Here is a 21817-nt window from a genome sequence, read left to right as displayed (position 1 = left end):
TTGAACTGAGCTGGTTGTGCGTGTCAGAGGGACAACCAAGGTTAGATGGACTCATTTAGAGAGATCAGATTTAGATGGTTTGGAAACATCCAGAAGAAGTATCTACGATATACCGGGATGAGGATGGAGCTATCAGGCTAAAGATCTAAAGGAAGAAGGTTGAAAGATCAAATTGGTGGATGCATCAAAAGAAGATTCGACTTAAGATGTCAGCTTCTGTATTTACAGGAACTTTCTTTTCAACTGTGTTTCTTTGTAAAAGTGCTCCATAAATAAAATGGAGTTATCTGGAGCTACAAGAAATATCTTGTTTGTGTGCGGAGTTAATGAAGAGGCCCGGGAGACGGTGGAGGATTGAAGCAGGCTGGATCTCTGCCCACCGTGTGTCTCCGCGATTCTGATTGAAATTCTTTTAACGCGGCCCGTGAAGTGAAAACGCACTTTTGTCAGCTAATGAATTATTTGGGTCAGATGAATCGCGGCGCCGGCCTTGAGGAGCAGGTTGACTATTACAATAATAATCATTTCCTGAACGTTCCGAGAAGCGGAAAAAAGTGTTGATGAAGCTTTTATAGCGAGCGGCGATGAGTTGTTCTTAACAAGTAAGTTCTTGTCATTAATAAACGAGAGCGTTGTTAGCGAGATCTTAGCCCGTCGCCACCTCTGCTTGGACTTGAGCCCGCGGCTATTTTCCCTCCCACTTCCCATCTCTAAGAGAAGAAGGAAGCTGAGATCAAACATGTCCGTGGCTGAGTTCCCTGACAGACTCCCATCATTTGTTCCCGTTGCGAGCGGCGAGCGCCGCCTCCCCGCAAGTGCGAGCGCCGCTTTGTTGTGCGCGTTTGAGCGCGCCGTCCTCTGGGCCGCGCTGTCACAGCTCATATTTAAGTACAGCTCGACTAACCCCCCCCTCCCGCGTTAGCGTCCTTTTTCATCACTTTCCCAACCGCAATTGACACGATGTCGGGGAGGTAGGATGAGGTCAAAGGAAAACGATTCAAAGCTGACTTGGAAAAGGTCAACAAGAAAGCTGTGAGGACTGAGTTGGCCAATTTCTGGACACTCAGCAGAACCGTCTCCTCTTTTTCCGGGACTTTCTACCGACTTAATTAGCCTCGGCTGTAATTGGTTCAAAGCGGATTCATTGGGGAAGATGCGGAAAAAACAATTCTGTTTACAATGGCCGAAATAAACGATGTTTTTCAACTGTCATTTGAATTTATAATGAATGAAAAGCAAACTGATTTCAGAACTTCCGATTTTTTTTTTTTCTTTCGGACTTCTACCAATGAAAAAAAAGAGCTGGGAATAATTTCCAAGATAGATTAGAAACCACTAGTCAATTAAAAAGCCTTGCACTAAAACCAAGAGAGACTATCTGGTGGGATTAAAGCAACTGCGCTACCGCTTTTATAGATGCTATATCATTTCTGTAAAAACCGTCCCCATTGTATTTACAGCTCTAATTAGTATCATAAAATCTTGGCAGAAGTCCGTTGGCCACAGTGAAGAAACTTTTTATTTGAAACCAGACTAACTTTTGTTGAAAACTGGAGACAGTGGATTGTTTCAACAAAGCAACTGTTAGCCGTTAGCTTGCGCAACACCTTCCCCATTTTTGCTAACTTGCTAAAACATTTAAGTCTGTGTGTCTTTGGAATTTTATTCCAGTCATCCAGAAGAACATTTGTGAGGCCAGAGATCACTGATCATGTCTTACAAGCTCTTTTGTTGTCAAAACAAATCCCATAACGGTTGACTACAGAAGACTTTTTCAAAATATGCTACTTGCATAAAACCAGGTCTTCGATGTTGTCACAGGATATAGACATGGTTGGAAAAATGGTCGCTCTGGTGCTTTTTGTGTGTTTGGAAGTCAAAATGATTTTCACGTGTGTCTAAGCCAGGCACTTGCATGACTGCTGAAAAAGTTCTGTTGTTTACATGCTACTTCCGAATATGGCTTGTCAAAAAGAATACATTGTGGACAGCAGATTGCAGCAACAGTAACGACGGCTTCTTCTTAATGGACACTTTGGTGCCGCACATCAGTTTCAGGAATGTTTTTTCTAAAGGACTCCAAAAGGAGCCATGCTTCCCTTCCTTGGCCATACTTATTCCAGGAAAAACGATTTGGTCCCTGTCGGACTATTATATCTAGGGGTGTTGTAATTTCGTTGGCAAGGAGTCTGCCGAATACTTTGGGTTCTTTTGGGGGTATGGCTGATATGGTTTCGGAGATAGTTCAGTTCCGTCCTTCAAGTTGAACATGCTTGAGGTGGTGGATGCATTAGCGGGTACTGTATTGCCCTCGTCGTCTGAGGTGCTAGGCTACCATCTGGTTCCTTGCAGCCTTGATGGTCTATAAAAAAAAATCCCAACAAGCTTGGAGAGGAATTTTGCAGAGGTTTCAGTTGTAAACCTTCAGTGACTGGAGCTTAGAGGCCCGAGGTCAGGCTCCAACGGATTGGCCCGAGCACGGGAAGATATCGTCGGTCATGTTTCAAGATCTGACTGGAGTAGCGAAGAGGAGTTGCCTGAGGACCGGAGGCTGAGGGTGTCGAATGAGTTCAGACTTCTCAGCAGACCCAAGACCAATACCTTCACTCTGCCAGAGGAACACTGAGGAACATCAGGCAACAAAGTGAGATGCTGGATGAGCGTTTTCATCGATTTGTTTCCACTCACCGCCTGCTGGTACCGGTGGCAGCGGCAAATGTTGGCTTGGCGGTCCATTGGCAGAAGTCCCTCCTCTTCTTCTTGATATCCTCCAGATATGGATGACAGCTGAGCTGCTCCTGGATGCTGACATTCGCTGATCCTGCTTCTTCGCCATTAGAATCACCCAAAGACTCCACAGCGAGTCGAAGTCCCGCGGGCTTCCAGCGCTCAAGCCTTCCATTCCTACTCCACCGTCATTGTCGGTGGCCCCACCATGCGGTGGTGGTTCGCTGCTACGCAGTGACTGACCACCAGGGCTGGACTGCTGCATCTACAAATGAGCAAACACAGATGAGCTCATCGATATTTGGCCCGCTTGCAAACACAGATGATCCGTGGTGGTGGTGATGATGAGTCATTGTCGTGCTGGACGATGACAGCCAAGGCCAATCAACCGAGCTCTGCTCCAACATGATACGGAGAGCAGTGGGTCTTTTATCCTCGGCCATCTTAATTGTAAATAATGAGTGTTTTCTTAGGAAAGGGGGCTGAAGAGGTGGGGGCGCTTCACAGATTACAGCCCATCTTAGTCTGTCTGTGAATAGGAAATGGGCAGGATGAAAGGAGGCTTGAGCCCGAGCCAGAGCAACGGGCCAATCATCACAAGGGGGCGAGCCACCATGTTTTCTTCTGCCCGATCTTCCCTTCGACGGCACCTAGATTTGTTTCGCAAAAATACCATCTATGGATTCTGATACTTCACCTTACCATCGTTTGTTCTCCCCAATTAAAAGAATCGACGAGAAGTCAATAGCGGTTTCCGTGCGAACGAACTCTCAGTTGCCTCTCGGGCGCTAATATATTCAGTGCTAAAAAGCCGTCTTGATCACAGCTTGATGGTTGACTCTGTTTGCAGAGAGCAGCAAAAGCAATTCCCACTGTGTGAATATTAATTCCTGCTGTGGCTTTTATCATGTTCAGACTGTGTGACGGCTCTCCTCTCCACTGTAGGTTTCACGCCGGATGCCACGGATGTGTGGTATTCTAATACGGCTAATGATTACATGTTCCTTCAATATTAATTAGGGCCGAGCCACAAAGAAGCTCTTCTGCCTTCCACGTCGATTTTAAAGCCAGGAAAAATTATATTGGGATTTCACTTGATGGTAAATTATGATAGCAGTGCACCATGGTACGTATAAAATGGCATATGATGGCTTGAAATGGGAACAAACCCAAAACTGAGTGAGCTCACCTTAACAAGGTCTGGTTGGAAGGAAAGAGAGATGACAGATTTCAGATCAACTACTTTCTAGGACGGTAATGGTCCAAAGGATGAGTGTCTTACCACGGAATTTTCCGTCTTGATGGATTTGACATGCATGAAGTCCTCCGCACCTGCGGGGGCGCTGCTGTCTGTGCGTTTCTCTTGGATTGTCTGGTTCTCGCTGTTGTCCTTGGGGGCCAGCCTGGTCAGCAGGTCGCCCCGCTGCCTCTTGGTGACGTGGGCTTCTGGGCCGTGGACCGTTTTCACGTGCTTCCTCAGCGAACTGGGGTCCGTGTAGCGCTTGATGCAACCCGCCATTTTGCAAACGTACGGTTTCTGTGGGAAATGAACATCTGATTTGTTCAAAAACAACAAGGACAAGGCCCAAATGGGTTTTACCTCGTTGGAGTGCGTGCGGTTCTGGTGTTTGGCTCGGTCCGAAGCGTTGGAAAAAGCCTTGTTGCACCCCTCGTGCTCGCACATGTAAGGTTTCTCCCCGGTGTGAGAACGCAGATGGGTCTTGAGATTTTCCAGACGAGAGTAGGCCTTGGAGCAGCCCTCAAACTACGGCGGACAGATGAGACGCAAAGGTCAAGTCCGGTCATTTTTCGGCGCATCTGTTACCCACCGTGCACTTGTGCGGTTTCTCTCCCGTATGGCGGCGCATGTGAACCACCAACATGTACTGAGCCTTGAAGGGCTTCTGGTCCCGAGAACATTCATCCCAGCGGCACACAAACTCTTTCTTCTCCCCGTGGATGTGGTCGTTATTGATGTGCTGCGGGACGAGTCCATCGGGTCAAAGTGACCCCCACCGGACCACCATGAGAGTTCTGGATGCCGAGACTTACGTGGACCAGCTGCTCTTGGGTTTGGTACTCTGTGCTGCAGCCCTCCCAGTGGCAGTTGGACTCGCACGGGGTTTCCGGCTTTGCTTTGCACTCGTCATGGTCCACTTTAAGTTCTGAGATGCTCTCATGGTTCTGCGTCGGCACGCTGGTTTTGTTCGGCTATGGGCCGAGAACAAGAAGCGAACATGGTCATGTTCCACAATTTGTTAGTTCTTCAGTGCCTTTTCGTGAGAACTATTGTGGCTGGAGATAAGTTCTACCCCTTGAAATATTGACATCATCAAGTTGGATATTTTAGGAGAATAATCTGATTACTTGACTGGACAATACGTTCGATTAGCCGCGATCGGAAAAAAAAAATTCCTTCTCGCTGCAGATACGGTCACGTTTTGTCAAAGGTGAACATTTTGGTCAGTGTGAGTCTTCATCGAAATGATGAGCGGCCGCATGTGCAGTCGTGCGTGTGAACATGCTGACTGCAGCATGTTTGTGTCTGGCCCCGGGCGCCCGATCTTCATCAATTGTGCCGGCCCCAAGACGCCTGCGCGCGGCGCCGCGCTCATGCATCACGCGCAAACTTGCCTCGCCGTTCACAAGCGGGCAGAAATTTGTCACGGGAAAAAAAAAAAAAAATCCTCACATGACGGCGAAGCCGCTGGCCAATATTTCATGAAAATGAAGTACACTGGCACAGTTTACACGATCCCGGGAGAGCGGGGGGGGGGGGGGGGGGGTGTAATGAGGGTGCGGGGCGACGCAAAGCTCTTATGCTGTGGACTTTCCTAAATCCGAACCATGTTTCTCAAGGAGGTCATAGGAGGAACTATGCACTCACCAGTGAACTCGGTGCTTTGGATTCGGGTTTCACCTTTGACCTCTTGGTGATGACGGGGTCGACTGTGCAGCTGGTGACTGATTCTCCGCAGGGGTTCTGAAGAGAACATTTGACTGAAGAAACTGAATCCATTCCAATGAATCAAATTGAATCATCCAAACAAGGGATTTATCCTACTTGGGACGCCAGGTCGTTGGCGTGGACCGGAACGGACGGCGATGAGAATCCGAGCCCGGGCTGGCAGCCGGGGTAGGCGGCCGCTGGCTGGATGAGTGGCGGAGTGTGGCCCAGAGCCAGAAGATGCTGGTAGGCCACGGGGCTGATGGGATGAGGGAAGGCCAAGGACGGGCTGCGGATGCAAACATACCCGAGTCACATCTTCATTCTTTCAAACTTCTGAAGACAAGCTTCCAGTTGACCCTGCTTACCTAAGTCCTCCGACGGAAAGGTGTCCATAAGAGCTGCTGGCGACCGAGCCGGACCTGGAGTTGTTGATGTAAGCCACCAGTGAGCTGGGCGAGGTGCGGATCATAGTCTGAAGGTTCACGCTGGCGTCGGACAGAGGTGAGATGGACAGCGTTCTCTTCCTGCTCAACCTCGGAGTCAGTCGCGACACTGCGGACGACAGGAGAAGCCTCGAAGTCACCTTGTTCTTCTCGAGACTTTTCATGAGGAACCAAATAGGTGTGATGTTCTCATTTTGAGGCAGTTTGGCATGACATGAGAAGCTACAACATCTAACTTTGCATTACGGCTGCAACTAAAGTCCAACATTATCCTCATTAGGATTCAGACGTCGCTAATTGAAAATTCCACATAATTACCTCAGATAAGATAGAGCCGTGGACAGGCTCGCAGCGTCGTGTTTAATGAGGCCAATTTACGGAGAATTGATTCCAATTCGGAGGGAAGGAGAGCGTTGATTGATTTTTACAAAGTATGGAAAACACTTCATCTACAGTTTCCTGTTTAGTCCTTGCATGTTGTCGCCCTGGTGAGGACACTAAGTAAAAAACTTACGGTTTGACCTTGAAACGAGCCGCTAACAGCAGACTAGCTAGCACGCCTAACTATCTCCTGATTTTCAAAATATCGCTTCTCTCAGACTGATGCTTAATCAAATCTTGATTTTTTTTGTGATGATGATGAAGTAACTTACCATCAATGGGGGTCATGTAGTCTGAGAGGTGGGCTCCTGCGGCTAGCCCCGCCCCCTGCATGAGTAGCTCACCGTAGGAGCCGTGGTGGCTCGCCATCAACTGGTAATACTCCCTGGTCAGACTCACTCCGGTCGGAGAAGGTGGTGGGAGCCCAAACAGGCTGCCATCTTTGAAATGGTCATGAGCCACTGAGGAGGAGGCGGAGACAAATTCAGTATTGGACCCTCTCAGACGGCCGGCTTGGTATCTTTAGCGGCTTTATTGCACTTTGAATCTTTCCATCGTTAACAATGACAGAATGCAGAATAAGATTTATGTCCACTGCCGTCTCGCAATCTTGTGTTCTAATTCCACGCCGCCTGCAAATCACCTTCTTTGATCGAATTGCAGCAGGTTATACGCGCTCGCCGTTTCAGCTGGCGGACTTTCATACCATCCAGCGAACGAACACACGGCGCAAAAACAATCTCCTGCCAGGGTTGCCAGTTCAACTTTGGTCAGACTTACTGTGAGTGGGGCTCAGGCCTCTGGCTGCCGAGATCATGGACAACGTAGGGCCGCCGTGCAGGTAGTGCTCCATGTGAGGGTTGATGTAAACGTGCGGGGGGCTGAAGGGGGAGTCGCCGGTCGCCATGGACGCAGGAGATAGACGGATCAGAGAGATATCAGAGATGACAGGGCTGCCTGGAATTCCTACGGGCCTGGGATGGAAACAGTTCATCAGTATCCTAAGCAGAGACTCTTGAGGAAACTCATCACAAGTAGGCTTAGTACAGCTCCAGGGGGAGCACCTTGGATCTTCAGCTATGAACCTTGTCTTTAGCTAACTAATTTGAGAGATCAAGGTTGCCTGATAGTTCTACGGGCCTGGGTTGGAAACAGTTCATCAGCATCCTAGGCAGGGACTCTTGAGGAAACGCATCACAAGTGGGCTTAGTACAGCTCCAGGGGGAGCACCCTCACTTTTGGACCTTGAGTTATGAACCACATAACCTCCTTGTCTTTAGCTGTTTGCGGATCGTCTTGTTATATGTGCTAGCTAGCCAAAAGGGACGGAAAATTGAGTCATTTGATTCCGTTTGCTCCTCACTCGACTCGACTCGACTGAGTCCGCTTTCAGTGTCCCCGCATGATGACGCCGAGGTGTCATGTTGGGCAATCACGGAGCAGGAGACCCCTGACGGTGCCACGGGCATCGTAACAAAGTGCCACGGCGGGCCACAAATGACACAACAATTCATTTACTGCTCAACGCTGTTGTAATTAGGTGAATTTGGCACTGCCGATGGGGAGGGACAGCTAGATCAAGGTCTTGATGAATGAGGGGTCCACTGTCAAGATCAAATCACATTAATCAACGGGGCCGCGTCTGAGGACAGGCGTAAAAACCTCCACACCAACACCAAACATCTGCCCCGCCCGACACAAAACCGAGCCCGTGTGATAAATGGCTGTTGCCAGGCGCATTGCAATGGAGGAGCACTCCATCCAGACGTTTCCTTCAGCGCTTCTCCTCACAAGGGTCGCGGTGCCTAAGTCTAAGAATTCATTCTACACTCACCTGTGGACGGTGTGGACGGCGTGCGGTTCGTAGTGGTACGAGTGGCAACCGTCATGATGCCGTGTGTCCATGGCCATGGGCTTGTGGAAGGATGAGAAGATGTGCGGGGAGGCTGTGAAGAAGCACAGAAGGAAAGATTGGAAAGTCATAAATGATCAAAGTGAGGCTAAGAATTTTTACATTCGGCCTCACACAATACTCGCAAGGTGACCTGGGACTTTGCGGCGTGGAGGTCACAGTCATGGATCATTATCTGCTCTCGTCTAAGCATCGAGGGAGTTACGGTTCCTCGTCAGCATTTGCGGTCCATTCTTCTCACTCTGCGCCAAGCTGACAGACTGAGCGCTTCCCCAAACGGCCACACAAATATTCTCTCAACTCCGACTGAGTTGGTGTTGTCACTGATCACGCCGCACTTTTTAAAGCGTGGACCAGCTAAACCTCGAGAAGGTCTTTCCATCCTTTTGCGAAATACTATCGAGTGGTCGAAGGGTAAGGTAAACACTTGTAACCTCAAGCTTGGCTTTTTCTCCGAAGACCACCCATCCAAGCGGCACGGCGGCAGTTGGCGGGGTCTCCTCCTTCCATCACCCAGACATTTCCATTGTCGTGCCGCCGCAGGAGGGACACAATGCGAGCTGCAGAGGCGGGCTTACCTGATGCACCCCCAGTGGACCCCCCCCCCCCCTCACGGCCCGCTTAGGCTCCACCTATTAATCATCGCAAGCTAGTGTTTGTTTTTCATTGTCATGCCCGAACTCACGTTCCACTTCTTGGTTTTGTATAAAAAGTTATGTCCCGTTCCAAATTCAGTCCTGCCGGGTCATAAAATCAAAAGGCGATTTCCGCTGATCGTAACGGCCAATGGGCTTCCTCCGCCGCTGCGTTGTTTGTATAATTTAGCTACTTAGAAGAATGCATATGTTGAAAGAGTGATTACGGCGTGGCGTAATCACCTCCAGCGAGGCTGATTGATGACCGGCGGCCTTAATAGCGCTGCTTAACACACAGGTTTGTCTAGATTAAGTAATTACCTCATCATCCCGTACGCGACGTGATAAAGAGACGCCTGCGTGGCGGGGAACGAGAGCGATAATTAAAATAGCATCAATTAAATGGCGCTTGTGGGCCTGTCACGGTGCTCCCTAGCTAACATCCATATTAGCCCACTGGCACCCTCGCCAGGGGGGCGCCTGGGATTATGGAAAATGACTCCAATGTGCCATCTTGGAATTAAACAAAGACCCAGTTCTTTTTGCGCACTGCAAGGCAAGCGGAGCTAAGAATAACATCCAAAGGCGATGAATTGATAGATAACCTTTGACCTGGAATGATAAATAATAGTCTAATTCTCTCCTGTCAATCAAATGCATTCATTTCAGAAACTGGACTTGATTTTTTGTTTTTTTCCACAACTCACAATGACTTGCGTAAAGTTGCTTTCATTGGCATGGTGACTGAAACCAGAGTGCCAAAAAAATAACAACCTTATTTATTTCACTCCACGCTTGGCCTGGTTTGGTGGCTAATTAGCTCCAGCTAATGCCACCAACAGCCACAAGACAAAGCACAAGAGCACAACAATTAGTCTGAAGGCGCTAATGGCTTTTCTGTGCAGGTGCGAGCACACGCAACAACTTTTACAATCGGCCTCTGTCTATAAAATTAACTTTGACGTCGTCCTGATTTTTTTTTTTTGCCTACGCTGTTTATAGCGGTCTTGAGGAAACTTTCCAGTGCGTTCCGGTGTGTGTGTTACCTTTAAAAAGCAAACCACACTGAGGAAATTTGGCTTACTGCTGTCATAATCACCAGGGCCAACAAAAATATTGACATTTCTACGTTTTACTTTGTCATTGATATTTCTGTTAATTGAAACTTTCACTCCATTACATATCCTGAACAAAATGTGTACTCTTACTCAGATACTCAAAATCTGCTCTCTACTACAAAATAAAATCTGAAGAATTTATTTGTTGCTATAATATAATATAACATATAATATAGTATGATATAATATGTGTTTTTCTTTAATGTAATATATTAATGTAATAAATAAATTAAATATAGTAATTTAATATAATTTAATTAATTTAATTTATTAATATATATACATGTATACAAATTTTATAATATAAATATAATATAAATAATAAATAAAATGAATAATATAGATAGTAAAATATATATCAAAATAAATAAATAATAAAATCAATATAATATATGATCTCTAATCTAGCATCATACACGAATCATTGAAATTTTTAAACACACAAAAAATGGCTCTGTGCTATAGTGTATGATTACTCTACTGTATTGTTTATTTCCTGCTCAATAATGTTAGCTACTTTTTGAGTCTGTGTTTAAGAATGAGACATCCCGGTGACCCCTGAGCGGGGCGGCTATTATTCTCCGTCTTCCGCCGTCCTCGCCGGAAGATAAGTGCTCCTCTCTTTTGACCATACGCATTTTTCTCTGCCAGAGGTCCGATCGCCCCTTCCTCACCCCGAGCACTTCCGGCAGAGCGCCGGCCTCCAGTTGCTGCTCGCTATCATCAATAACTCGCCAAATCTTATCCTCCTTATCGCCAACACGGCTCTCTTAAAGCAGCCTGGCCCCGCCTCCACTCACCTTGCAAGTTCGTGCGAGACAGCCGCTAATCGATTTCAAGAAATCTCGGTCTGATCGGTGTGATCGACTAAAAGGTTTCACTAAGTTTAGCTCCTGAATTAAAACTTGAAAATCTCTATTTTTTTTCCAGTGCAGTTAGATTTTGGGATTTTTTTTTTTGATAATTGCAGGCGGGTCTCCGGGTATCCACTTTTCCGCAATTGCCACTTCTATTTGCCGTCTCCTCATTGTTCCTTAAAATCCAATTGAACGAGGAGGGTCGCGTGGCATCCCGCGTTGGGGGGGTGGGGGGAGGGGTCGGTCGTGAGCACCCGGGTCCATTCTAATTGACTCGGAACGCCGCATCCCCACTTTTTTTTTTTTTTATTTTAAACAAAGTGACTCTCGCTTGAGCTTCATTACATGCACCCCATTTCCATAGGCCTCTGGGACCGAGACCTGGGCCGCTCCCGTGGAATAAACGAGTGCTCCATGATAAATGGTTCTATTAGCAATCCAGATTGTTAAACTGTGATATAACAGATCGGAGCGGCGAGCGGGGCTCCATTCATTTTCCTCCCCTCCGCACACGTTTCCATGTGTAAATAAGGTATTAAAACTGGGCATTAGCCGCGTTCTGTGATAGAGAGGAAATTGTTCCAAATAAATAACCCGGCCCGCGAATATAAAACAGCCGACACGGAGGCTTCGAGGTGGGCAAGACTTAGGTAGGGTCCCTCCTCCATAAAAACGGCTGCCGTATATTAGTTTGGGCCTCAAGGACCTCGCCCTGTCTGGCTCACTTATCAGGCGCCGCCTGGCGAGAACAAAAATAATGCCCAGAAATTCCGTAAGTAATGACTCTGTCAGAAGCTACCTGATTGGCCGCGGCCGAGGCGTTGTGATGTCGTCCGCTTCAAATTAAAGCGCAAAAGGGGGAAGTTCAGAACAGTTTCTCAAATTGGGGTCGGCAAAGTATTGGATTGACAAAAGTATCATCGATCAATTTTGGGATGGAGCTGCCAATTTGAGAAAGTTGTCCATGTCAGAAAACACATCTGACACACTCTCCAAGTTCTCATCATTCCAGGAACCACACGGGTCTCTGCGTGGGTGTCACATGACCTTCAGAATACCACAAGCAACACGGCTGCTGCCCCCGGCATTGGCCTCGTTGAAATATTTAACAAGGTTGTGTCCGTCTTGGCTTGTAAAAGCGCCACTTCTTCATCACAACCACCCATTTACACTTCAAAAGTGGCGTGGCGGTCGATGCCTTAACGTCGTGGTGTTAATAGCGTTGCGGCGTTGTCGCAGTCGTGTTCGCCATTGCTCCCTCGGGAGTTTTTTTTTTCTTCCCTCATTAAATCACGTTCTTCAATCTTATTCAATCATGATGAAAAGTGCTTGGCACTCTTCCTCAAAGACAGCCACTGGTGGAGCTAGAGGGTGCGGTGCAGGGGCACTGCCCCCCCCTTAAAATATTTGGACCCCCCCAGGTGCCTGGCAAGATAATTGACTTTTGGATATTTTTTTTCCATATTTGCACTCAACCTCCATAAAAAAAACATATTTAATCTTAATTAACATTTTTAGATAATATTTTGGGTTTATTTTTTTATTTTTATTTACCATATTTTCCACACTATAAGGCGCACCTAAAAACCTCCAATTTTCTCAAAAGCCGACAGTGCGCCTTATAATCAGGTGCGCCTTATATATGGACCAATTTTGAGCCACGACAGCAGGCGTGTCCAAAGTCCGCCCCGCGGGCCAAATGTATATATCTTCTATTTGGACAAAGTTTTCAAATGGACCATTCATTGAAGGTGCGCCTTATAATCCGGTGCGCCTTATATATGGACAAAGTTTTAAAATGGGCCATTCATTGAAGGTGTGCCTTATAGTGCGGAAAATATGGTATTTAAATTTTTTTTTGCTTTCTGGAGTTTTATCGTCACATATTCACGATCTACTTGAGGACATGCGTTAATTTTGAGTTAGACTTTGCTTGTCTTTCATCCCACGTGTGTGTAAATCTTTGAATCATGACTGTGGCGCTCATCAGTCCTTGAGTTGTCCACTCACCTGTCTTCTCTGGCCATGTCGCCTATTGATCAGCGCTTAAGCATTCATCATGCACTTTCACCTTGCGCTTTTTTGATGACTCCTGACTGTGAGGCCACAAGCGCTTTTTCTTTCATCCGCATATTTGATTATTTCATCACCCGGCCCACCATAGCCGCTCACAGACAACATTCACGGTCTCCCCCTTAAAGTTGAACGTTACCTCTGGTCTCTAGTGGCTTCTTCAGGAGGTCTCCAAAACCGCTACCATCCATTTTGTCTTTCTTCTCCTCAGCCCGAGTTGCTTCCATGGTCGAGCATCTGAAAGGAGAGTTTAGCAGTCAGCAAGTGGCTTGCATGTGCTTAAATGTTGCTTTGAAAATAAACAATATACAATAGATTAAACAATTAACTAGAAGAAAAGAAAGAGTTCTTGAAAATTTCTCCCTGGGCTGGATGAGGTGTGTCAGAAAAGTTCCAGGATTTCATCTCCATTTTGGATGAGGTGTGTCAGAAAAGTTCCAGGATTTCATCTCCATTTTGAATCCGAGAGATTCAGGGATCCATCCTGGACTAATCACCAGTCAGGACTAATGTAAATGTTATTGTGCACAATTTGACCTTTCAGTTCCTATAACAACAAAAAGTGAATCGAGGACTCATAGAAAAAAAAAAAAGTTCAGATATTTACAAAATGATGTATTAAACACTGATGATGTAATGCTGTGAATATCGGATTCAATCATCTCACTGATTATAAATCAAGCTTGTAAAAACCCACCGAACTTTTCAACATACAAAATTAATTACAGGAATGGTTCTACTTGAAGATCTGAATGACTAACAAGCTGCTTCCTCCTTGCACCACTGCGGGTGTTCTTACTCTCGGTTTGTTTTGCCATTTTAGCTTCAACCGAAGTTCCCGGCGTGGCACGGAGGCCGGCAAAGCGACCCAGCTGTGAGTGGCACACACACACACACACACACACACACACCTAAATATGCAACAAAGCCCAGTCTTGCCAGCGCACCGTCGTAGATCCAGATTACAAATCAGATGCAATCGGGCTGGGGAAATAATAATGAATTTCAACGTTGAATTATGAACGGCGCTCTTGTCACCCTAACAAACGAGCACGCGTCTCAGCCCAAAAGGTCACGGCGCGCTAGAGTAAAATCTCTGTCAATTCCTCGCCAGCATCCCCTTCGCAAGGGCCACTTGCTGGAATTTATGGTCGGACCCGCCACCTATTCTCCTTTGAATAATAGCGGTCCCGTAAAAGAAGCCCGAGTCGAAAATAGATTGCGGCTTGGAAGGAAGCGAGTTGTTTATTGCGTATGCGGCTGGTGTGCAAAAACAGGCAAGCAGATGACGTTGAAATTTATAGGACCAATCAAACATCATCTGACAAGCACTTCAGAGCTACTTGTGGTTCTTGAGCAATTTTCAAATTTAATGTGTTTAAAAAAAAGAATCAATTTGTCATTCTCAGCTTCAAATCGAATCGCGGCAAAGAGATCATACAAACAGTTCAGTTGTACAATACATGAGCAAGTCATGTTTATTTAATTTTTAGATATTTTGTATTAATGCGCTATACATTTTTATAGAATATTTATTTTCTTATATTTTTAAGAGCTGTTAATGTTCACCCTGCGCATCACACGTGTTGACAAATTTAGTCATAAAATAATTAGCTTGTTTTTCATGAACACTTGGCCCAGTATGTTACTGTATTTAATCATTATGATGGTGCTTGAAGAACTAAGTATGTCTTTTTTTGAATTATTTTGATATGTTTAGCTTGCTTGCTAGCTACGTGATTACTCGAAACAAAACAGTACTTATCTGCACTTGCCACTGGCGGAGCTATGATTTTTTTTTTTCCTGGGGGGGACGTGAAGGGCAAAACAAACCCCCCAAATTGTTTCAGTTGTTATTGTCAGCTAATTTGCCATTATTGATTAGTCATTTTACAACATTAGCATCGCTATGGGAATGTTGCTTTGATAGGATATGATTTATTTTTCTTCTCAGTATGAGCACTGTGCCGTTTATTATTAAAGGCAAACTACGTATCGACGATAAAATACTATTTTTTTTTATTCAGAGACAATTTCTCTGATGGGCACGTCGATAAAAACAGGTTTAAAACAGTTTGGGATTTTTCATTAGAGTTGGTTTTCCATTTTGACGGATTTCACAAATGACAGTTTGACCTTCCTTTTTGTGTACAGAAATACGACAAAACCCAAAACATTTCCACTATTAAAGTTTTTAAAAACAATCATGTCGTTTTTTAAAATGCATTTTTTGTTTTAGTTTTTAAACACAGTTTTGTTAAATTTAATTTGTTAGTTTTTGCTAACTATATTAACCTTGTTGTTCACCAGGAGTCAGACAAGTTTGCCTCATGCAGGATAAAGAAAGACGACTGACCACAGTTCTCCATTTCCTTTGTGCAGGTACACACACACACACACACACACACACACACACATGTTTTGTCTTATTATGACATACAGTATGCATCAAAGCTCTGCTTAGAGGGAAGCGGGAGAAAAAGAGACGCTCTCCAGAGGTCTTCACAAGTCCTGTCAAATCTTTTGCTCCTCACATCCAGTGCATGTGAAGAGTTTCAAATGTGTGTTTGGATCACATGCTTCCAATCTGTGGAGATTTATTTCCATGGAGCCAGCTCACCAAATGATCGCAATGCTGTTTTTCCAGTTTTCAGCTTTTTACATGTACACTTGTCAAAAGCCTGATGAATTTTTCGCATTTATCTTCATGAGGTTCACACGTGTGCCCTGAACTGGTCGCCAGTCAGTCACAGTAAATCAACCGAATATTTAGTCATCATTCAACCAGTCATGTATGTTTTTTGGGAATTTGAGGCATGCAAATCACACACAAGAAGGCCACAGCCCGGTTTTGAACCTCCAAAGAAAACTGTGAAACTAACCGCTAACTCACTGTTGCACTAATTTACAAATACACAGAATTGATTGTTACACTAAATTCACACATCACACCCAAGTAACATGTGATTTATAAAATGATTGAAATGTCCTTTTTAACTCAAACTGTATTTATAACTTGGATTCTCATGAAACAGCACACATTTTGTTTGCATGAAAAAAAAACTGATGTAGCTATACTAAATTATAACAAGTGCTCTGTTATAATAATAATAATAATGATAATAATGAATAATTCCAGTTTGTCTTTCATTTCTAATGAATATGCGTTGATAGTTGGTCATGCAGGCATAGGACTCACCAAAAATCCCGGTTTTCTTCTCCCGGCAACTAAATCTCCGGTTCAAACGCGTTTTCAAGTCAAAGTTTGCCTCTCTGCGCAAGTGAAAAGCGCACGACGAGCGGATGGGGGTCTTCCAAATGGATCCAGAAGTTCGCCGTTATTCGGTTCACTGTGGACCAGACTTTTGAGCTGCGCAGCTCGCAACTTCTGCAAGTAGATTGGTGAAACTTTTTTGGTGGTGATGGCATGAGCTGGCGACTCAGCGCGCGCTGCTTCTAAACGAAACCCCGTCAGAGCCCCCCCCCCCCCTCCCCCGCCCGCCCCAAAACCTCCAAGCCCCCCTGGTCCCTCCTGTTTGGATATCATCAATAACCAATCACCGTGCAGGCATCGTGAAGATAACTCCAAGCTTGCATTTCTTTTAGTTATTTTATTCCTATTTTTCAATTTAGCCTGTATTTTTTCTACGTTAGAATCGCTTTTTTCATGCGTGAGCAAAAATGTTTTAAATGAATTTGAATTAATTTAGAGGACCGGTAAATTTAATGTTATATTTTATATTGCTAGCTGCTCCGATAGTTTTCATTATTACGTGAATAAATTTATTTTAAAATGAATCAATTTTACAATTGCATAAACGACGCTAAATCCGCTCAATGTAAAATCCTGAAAGGCGGTTTGGAATTGGTTCAATTGTGAATCAGCAGTCGAAGAAAAACAAATATAGTCAATCGTTTTTCTTTATTTGTTCAATATGGACGCGAGTATTCAACTATTAAGTCGAATTGACTAAGTTGGCTGGCCTTAATCTTAAGTAATAAAACACTGCCCCTCAGTGGCCAAAATGATGTACTGCAACCCAGGAATTACCAGCTTCCTCTTTATTGAAACGCTGACCTCTAGTGGAAAAATGTCCGTAGTGCACAGCAACATTAGTTATTCGTTATTATGTATTCCCTCGCTCCCTCATGCTATTTGACAAGTATACACCAGAGTGTTAATTTATTTTGCCGTTTTTAGTCACAGACTGAAAATAAATCAAACATTTGAATTTCACGCCGCCATCTGCAGCTGGCAACTCCAAGTCAATAATGACAAAACCAGCAGTCAAATGAAATGAAAATAAAAGACGCAATCATAACTGTTACTAAAAAGGGCCATGTGGAAATAATCGGACTTTCAGGCAATACTATTTCTTTAATCATCCCCATCTGAGACTGATGACTTCTCCAGAGACGCCGCCACCAGACAAACTTTGTGAACTCGTAGAGTGGAACGCCTTATGTCACATGTTATTATTGGTAAGTTTCATGTTGAGAGCAAATGTGTAAATCTTGGTTACATATGTTCCAAGTCAATGTTGCTTATATATTAGTTATGGGGTCATGTTAGATACGGGCTATTAAAAGTCGGTGATGTGAAGAAAAAGTGAAATTCTTTCCAGGCTATCCACCATTAATGTGATCTATCACCTGTGTAACCGAAATGATTTTTTAAACAATCGTTTCCAGGTGGATGGAAAATTGAGCAGCTGTGATTGTGTTTGGTGTCACGTTAGAAGAAATAATGAATCGTTGTAAATACCCGTCGGTGTTCTTAAGCCATCTGCTGGAAAGTCAAACACGTGGGGGAAAAAAATATCGGGCCACATTTAATGATGGACAAACTTTTAAAATGATTTGTCTTTTTTTTATGACAAAAAGCTGACATTCCAACAAGGGTGTGTCGACTTTATCTCCCGTCAATGTCACATGATCTGGGTTCATTCATGTTAGTTCCGCATTGTGGGTAAATATTCCACCTGAAACGTCCCTCCATCTCATCTGGTCTGTTTTGGTCGTCAAAAAAAACACGTTAGACGACCCTTTGACCTTTAATATCCGCAAAGTTTATTTGGTAGACACCCCCCTCGCTTGCTCTTCTTCTGCTGCAATGCGTATTAAATCAGATATGTCGGATTCACATTTAACCCCGTGGCCCGGTCTTTTTCTCGTCTCGTCTCGTCTGTTTGCTTTGACTGCGCCTTCTCGCCGTCTTTTTTTTACTCCATGCGCCTTACACGCAGCTCGGTTGTCTTCTCTCATCAACCACTAGGGGGCGCTTGTCATCGTGTTTCTTGTGTCAAGACCAAAGTCCTCACGGTGGGTTGCGGCCTGATATTTCAAGATCCGAAAATATTTACCCGTTTAGGTCGAAACATATATACATATTTGCCCGTAAGAATCTATTTTTAAAATATCTGTGATGATTATGACATGATAGTCAGGGCCGCCATCGCCTGTGAGGTTCCCATACGGGGCAGGGTGCCGCCCGCCTGTCAATGTTTGTGAATGTTTGGCTTCATGGCCGCCAGCCAACAGAGATCTGTCAGTAGCATCAAACAGCGAGCGGCAGGATGCGGACTCCCCCACTGTCTCTGTCACACTCGCCGCTGACACCCATTCATCAGAAGCCGCCGCTTGCTCCGCCCCTCAAAGGATTCAACTACACCGGTTGGACCGATCCCAAACTAAATATGGGCCTTTCAACATTTGGTGATAATTCATTTTCCACTTTGACGTCGTGTCAAAAATGTGGACACAAACACGTGTTTATCGTTTTGCGTGTAAGGATAGGAAGGACAGCCCTATCCTGCGTTGCCATGGAAACTTGCATCAGCCAGATGATTTTTGCCGATTTTCAAACAAATATTCCCTCCTACCCAAAATTTTTTTTGTAAAATACTAAAGGACAAAGTTTTTGGAGCAAAGGTTGGGCCTGTAATTTATACTTACATTGTCGGAAGCATTAAAAATAAGATATTTCAAAAAGTAGAGTTATGAAAATTTTACCAATTATTGGAATTGGCAAAAAAAAAAATCCATTTCGGTCGGGCCAAACCACGCCACCTGTCAGGCCCATTGCCCGCGGCGATGTGACTGCTCGGCGCCTGCTGCGCTCCCGTCGCGCTACGTTTCAAGTTCACCTTTTGTTCAGGTGGCGTCCGATTGGCCGCTCCGAGATCAATCAGCTTCTCTCTTTCTCTTCCGCGGGGGAACGTGAGAACCCGTCGCCATCTTCCCCTCCGCGCGACGAAATCGGGAGTGGCCCTCGGAGGCCGGGAGTGGCCCTCCGCGTGTCACGGAGGATCTCCGATGCTGACGTGATCGCTGATGTATTGCGAGCGGCGTGCCGAGGGCAAGGGGTCGCTGACTTCACATGATATTTTAGGAGGTGGACGAAAGATTAATGGCAGCTCCGGGCGTAGTTTGGAGGATTAATAGATAATACAAGTCCCGCCAGCACACGTTTATGAAAGGAGAGACGGGGCCCAGTCACCTAAACGGGGTCGCGGAGGAAACGCGTTCCAGCCTCCAGATGCGTGCGTGCAACGCCGCCGCGTAATTCAGAGCAGGCCTTGAACCCCCCCAGCTTTATCCAGACTGTTCCGCGCCACTTTCAATGTCATGTGTGTGCGTCTGTGGCTGCCGGGCAGACGGGAACTTGTTGGCCACGTGGGAAGGAGGAAATGAGACACAACGGACTGGACTGAGACTCCAGAACATTCCCGACGTTCACGTTCATGAGCGTCTGCGTTTCAAAATGTGTCTGGGATGGAGGAAATGTGGTTTTCCTTCGTTTCAACTACAAGGGTGTTTTTAAGAAATGGTTAGAAAAGTCGAATTTATTTATCTCGTCACAAAAATGGCTTCAGATGCCCTCGGTTGACAAATATTAATGACATCCTCTGACCTTGACCCCCAGGAGGGCAAGGAAAAACTCCCAAAAACACGAACTGGGGAAAAATGAGAAAGCGGCTCTAATGTCTGTGTGAAGGGCATTAAAAAAAAAAATAATGTAAACAATCTTTTTTTTTTATCTTAAATCAGGTATTTTTAGACTTCACGTAAGATTAAATGTTTTTCTTAACTGACATATTTAACTGTTCCGACAAGCATGGTAAAAGTTAACATTTCTAAGAAACAAAGTTACACAACAAAGAACATATGCATGAACACAACCCCAACTGCACCCCTGCTGGGTGAGAGGCCTGGTCCTAATATAGGCCACGTGGATTGCAAGATAACAACTCTGCACATCACGGCCATCAGAGACGGCCACGTAGCGTGCTTATCGACTGCCCAAAGTATTTGGCGTGAAGGTTAATTTTGCAGTTTGACAATCCCTATTCCAAATGGAACTGACCAAAATATCTTTGTCCCGATCTCAAGTCCATGTCCAAGGCTGCGGAAGGCTGCTGTGGTACGCAAACGAGGAGGCAACCCGTGTGGGTGGACGTTATTTCCGCTAATCTTATCACCATTAGCAGCCCACTTTAAGTTAGCGTAGTGAGTCAGGCCAACTAAATTTAGAAACGTTTTTGAAATAAATAAATAAAGCAAATTGCGAGTTTAATTTTGAGTCCTCCCAAAATTAGTTTTGTTTGAAAAAATAAATATATATATATTTATATTTTTAAAAAAATATTTAATTAAATGCATAAATAAATATATAGATATATATTATTTTTTTATATTTTCAAAATAGATAAATAAATAAATAAATAAAGCAAATTGCGAGTTTAATTTTGAGTCCTCCCAAAATTAGTTTTGTTTGAAAAAATAAATATATATATATTTATATTTTTAAAAAAATAATTAATTAAATGCATAAATAAATATATAGATATATATAATTTTTTTATATTTCCAAAATAAATAGATAATTAAATAATTAAATAAATAATTAAAAGAATGTGTGTGTGTGTGTGTATATATATATATATATATATATATTCTTCTTCATGAAGAAGAAGAAGAAAAAAAAAATATTTATAATATATAATATATATATATATATAATATATATATAATGTATATATATATATATATATATATAATATATATTATATATATAATATGTATATATATACGTTGTTTTTTTTCACTGAAAACAATGATTGCTCTTTGTGAGTACTGGTCGTTCATGAATACATCGAGCCAGATGCATCCTGGGAAACTTGCACCCTCCTGACATTTTAGCCAGCACCTTGGTCAAAGGTTCTCTTGCAAAGGAAGCAAGAAAGAAAGGTCTGAAGGTGGGAAATGTCCTCAACATGCCTCCCACGCTCCGACTTTCTGCGATCCTATTGGCTCTTTAAGACCTCGCTCTGCGGGATCCGCTGCGACCCGTCTTCACCGAGGCGGTCCGAGGCCTGATTGACGGCACGCTCTGTCAAAAATGTTGATGCAAAGCGTACAAATGTTCCACCCTCAAGTGCCTCGAAAGGGGGAACGTGTTTGGGTCCCGGGAGGAATGATGAGGTGGTGCGGACGTGCCCCCTCAGCCAGCCTCCCTGGTGACAAGAACTTTGAGAGTAAGAAGCAAGCACATAGACGCCCCGCAGCTCAGCCGCGGAGGCTCGGAAGCCAGTCCGGTGCTCCACCATGTCATCGCTGGCATTTTTCTTTAGGGCTCGGAGGCCACTTGGGTCACATGAGTCCACTCAGTCAAAGTGCGGCGATTGTTCGGGCCTGAGAGGTTAAGTCGAGGGTTTCAAT

General features: G+C 44.6%; 1 protein-coding gene and 1 long non-coding RNA gene across 9 annotated transcripts in view; one reads left to right on the top strand and one right to left on the bottom strand.

Moving 5' to 3' along the window:
* Positions 1 to 21817, top strand: part of LOC148402794 (uncharacterized) — a 52637-nt gene that overhangs the window by 4129 nt on the left and 26691 nt on the right. For 6 of the 8 annotated variants that reach the window (XR_015863293.1, XR_015863285.1, XR_015863282.1 and 3 more), the window contains exons 2-3: positions 13920 to 13970; positions 15407 to 15478. This is a non-coding gene — a long non-coding RNA (uncharacterized LOC148402794). Of the gene's footprint in view, positions 1 to 13919; positions 13971 to 15406; positions 15479 to 15538; positions 15871 to 21817 lie in introns of those variants that run through there. The other 2 variants (XR_015863286.1, XR_015863284.1) reach the window with 2 other exon arrangements.
* LOC148402796 (transcription activator GLI2-like) lies at positions 1622 to 16498 on the bottom strand. The gene is made up of 14 exons (XM_088399672.1): positions 16296 to 16498; positions 13236 to 13333; positions 8336 to 8447; positions 7282 to 7475; positions 6774 to 6962; positions 6043 to 6229; positions 5792 to 5963; positions 5615 to 5710; positions 4780 to 4938; positions 4557 to 4706; positions 4328 to 4492; positions 4010 to 4264; positions 2689 to 2992; positions 1622 to 2622 (listed from the first exon to the last, which is right to left on the bottom strand). The coding sequence occupies exons 2-14, from the start codon at positions 13321 to 13323 to the stop codon at positions 2504 to 2506; spliced, it is 2190 nt and encodes a 729-aa protein (XP_088255798.1). The 5' UTR covers positions 13324 to 13333; positions 16296 to 16498; the 3' UTR covers positions 1622 to 2503.

The sequence above is a fragment of the Syngnathus floridae genome, chromosome 2, assembly GCF_059516105.1.
Source record: "Syngnathus floridae isolate MCC-2025c chromosome 2, RoL_Sflo_1.0, whole genome shotgun sequence".
Taxonomy (NCBI): Eukaryota; Metazoa; Chordata; class Actinopteri; order Syngnathiformes; family Syngnathidae; genus Syngnathus; species Syngnathus floridae.
This window is presented reverse-complemented; position numbering and strand designations above follow the sequence as displayed.

Excerpts from the sequence above, each read along its gene's own strand:
- LOC148402796 (XM_088399672.1), bottom strand. The coding sequence starts at position 13,323 with ATGGAAGCAACTCGGGCTGAGGAGAAGAAAGACAAAATGGATGGTAGC. Across the intron at positions 8,448-13,235 it reads GAAGCCACTAGAGACCAGAG|CCTCCCCGCACATCTTCTCA; the intron begins GTAACGTTCAAC and ends GCTTCTTCACAG. Across the intron at positions 7,476-8,335 it reads GCCGTCCACACCGTCCACAG|GCCCGTAGGAATTCCAGGCA; the intron begins GTGAGTGTAGAA and ends TTTCCATCCCAG.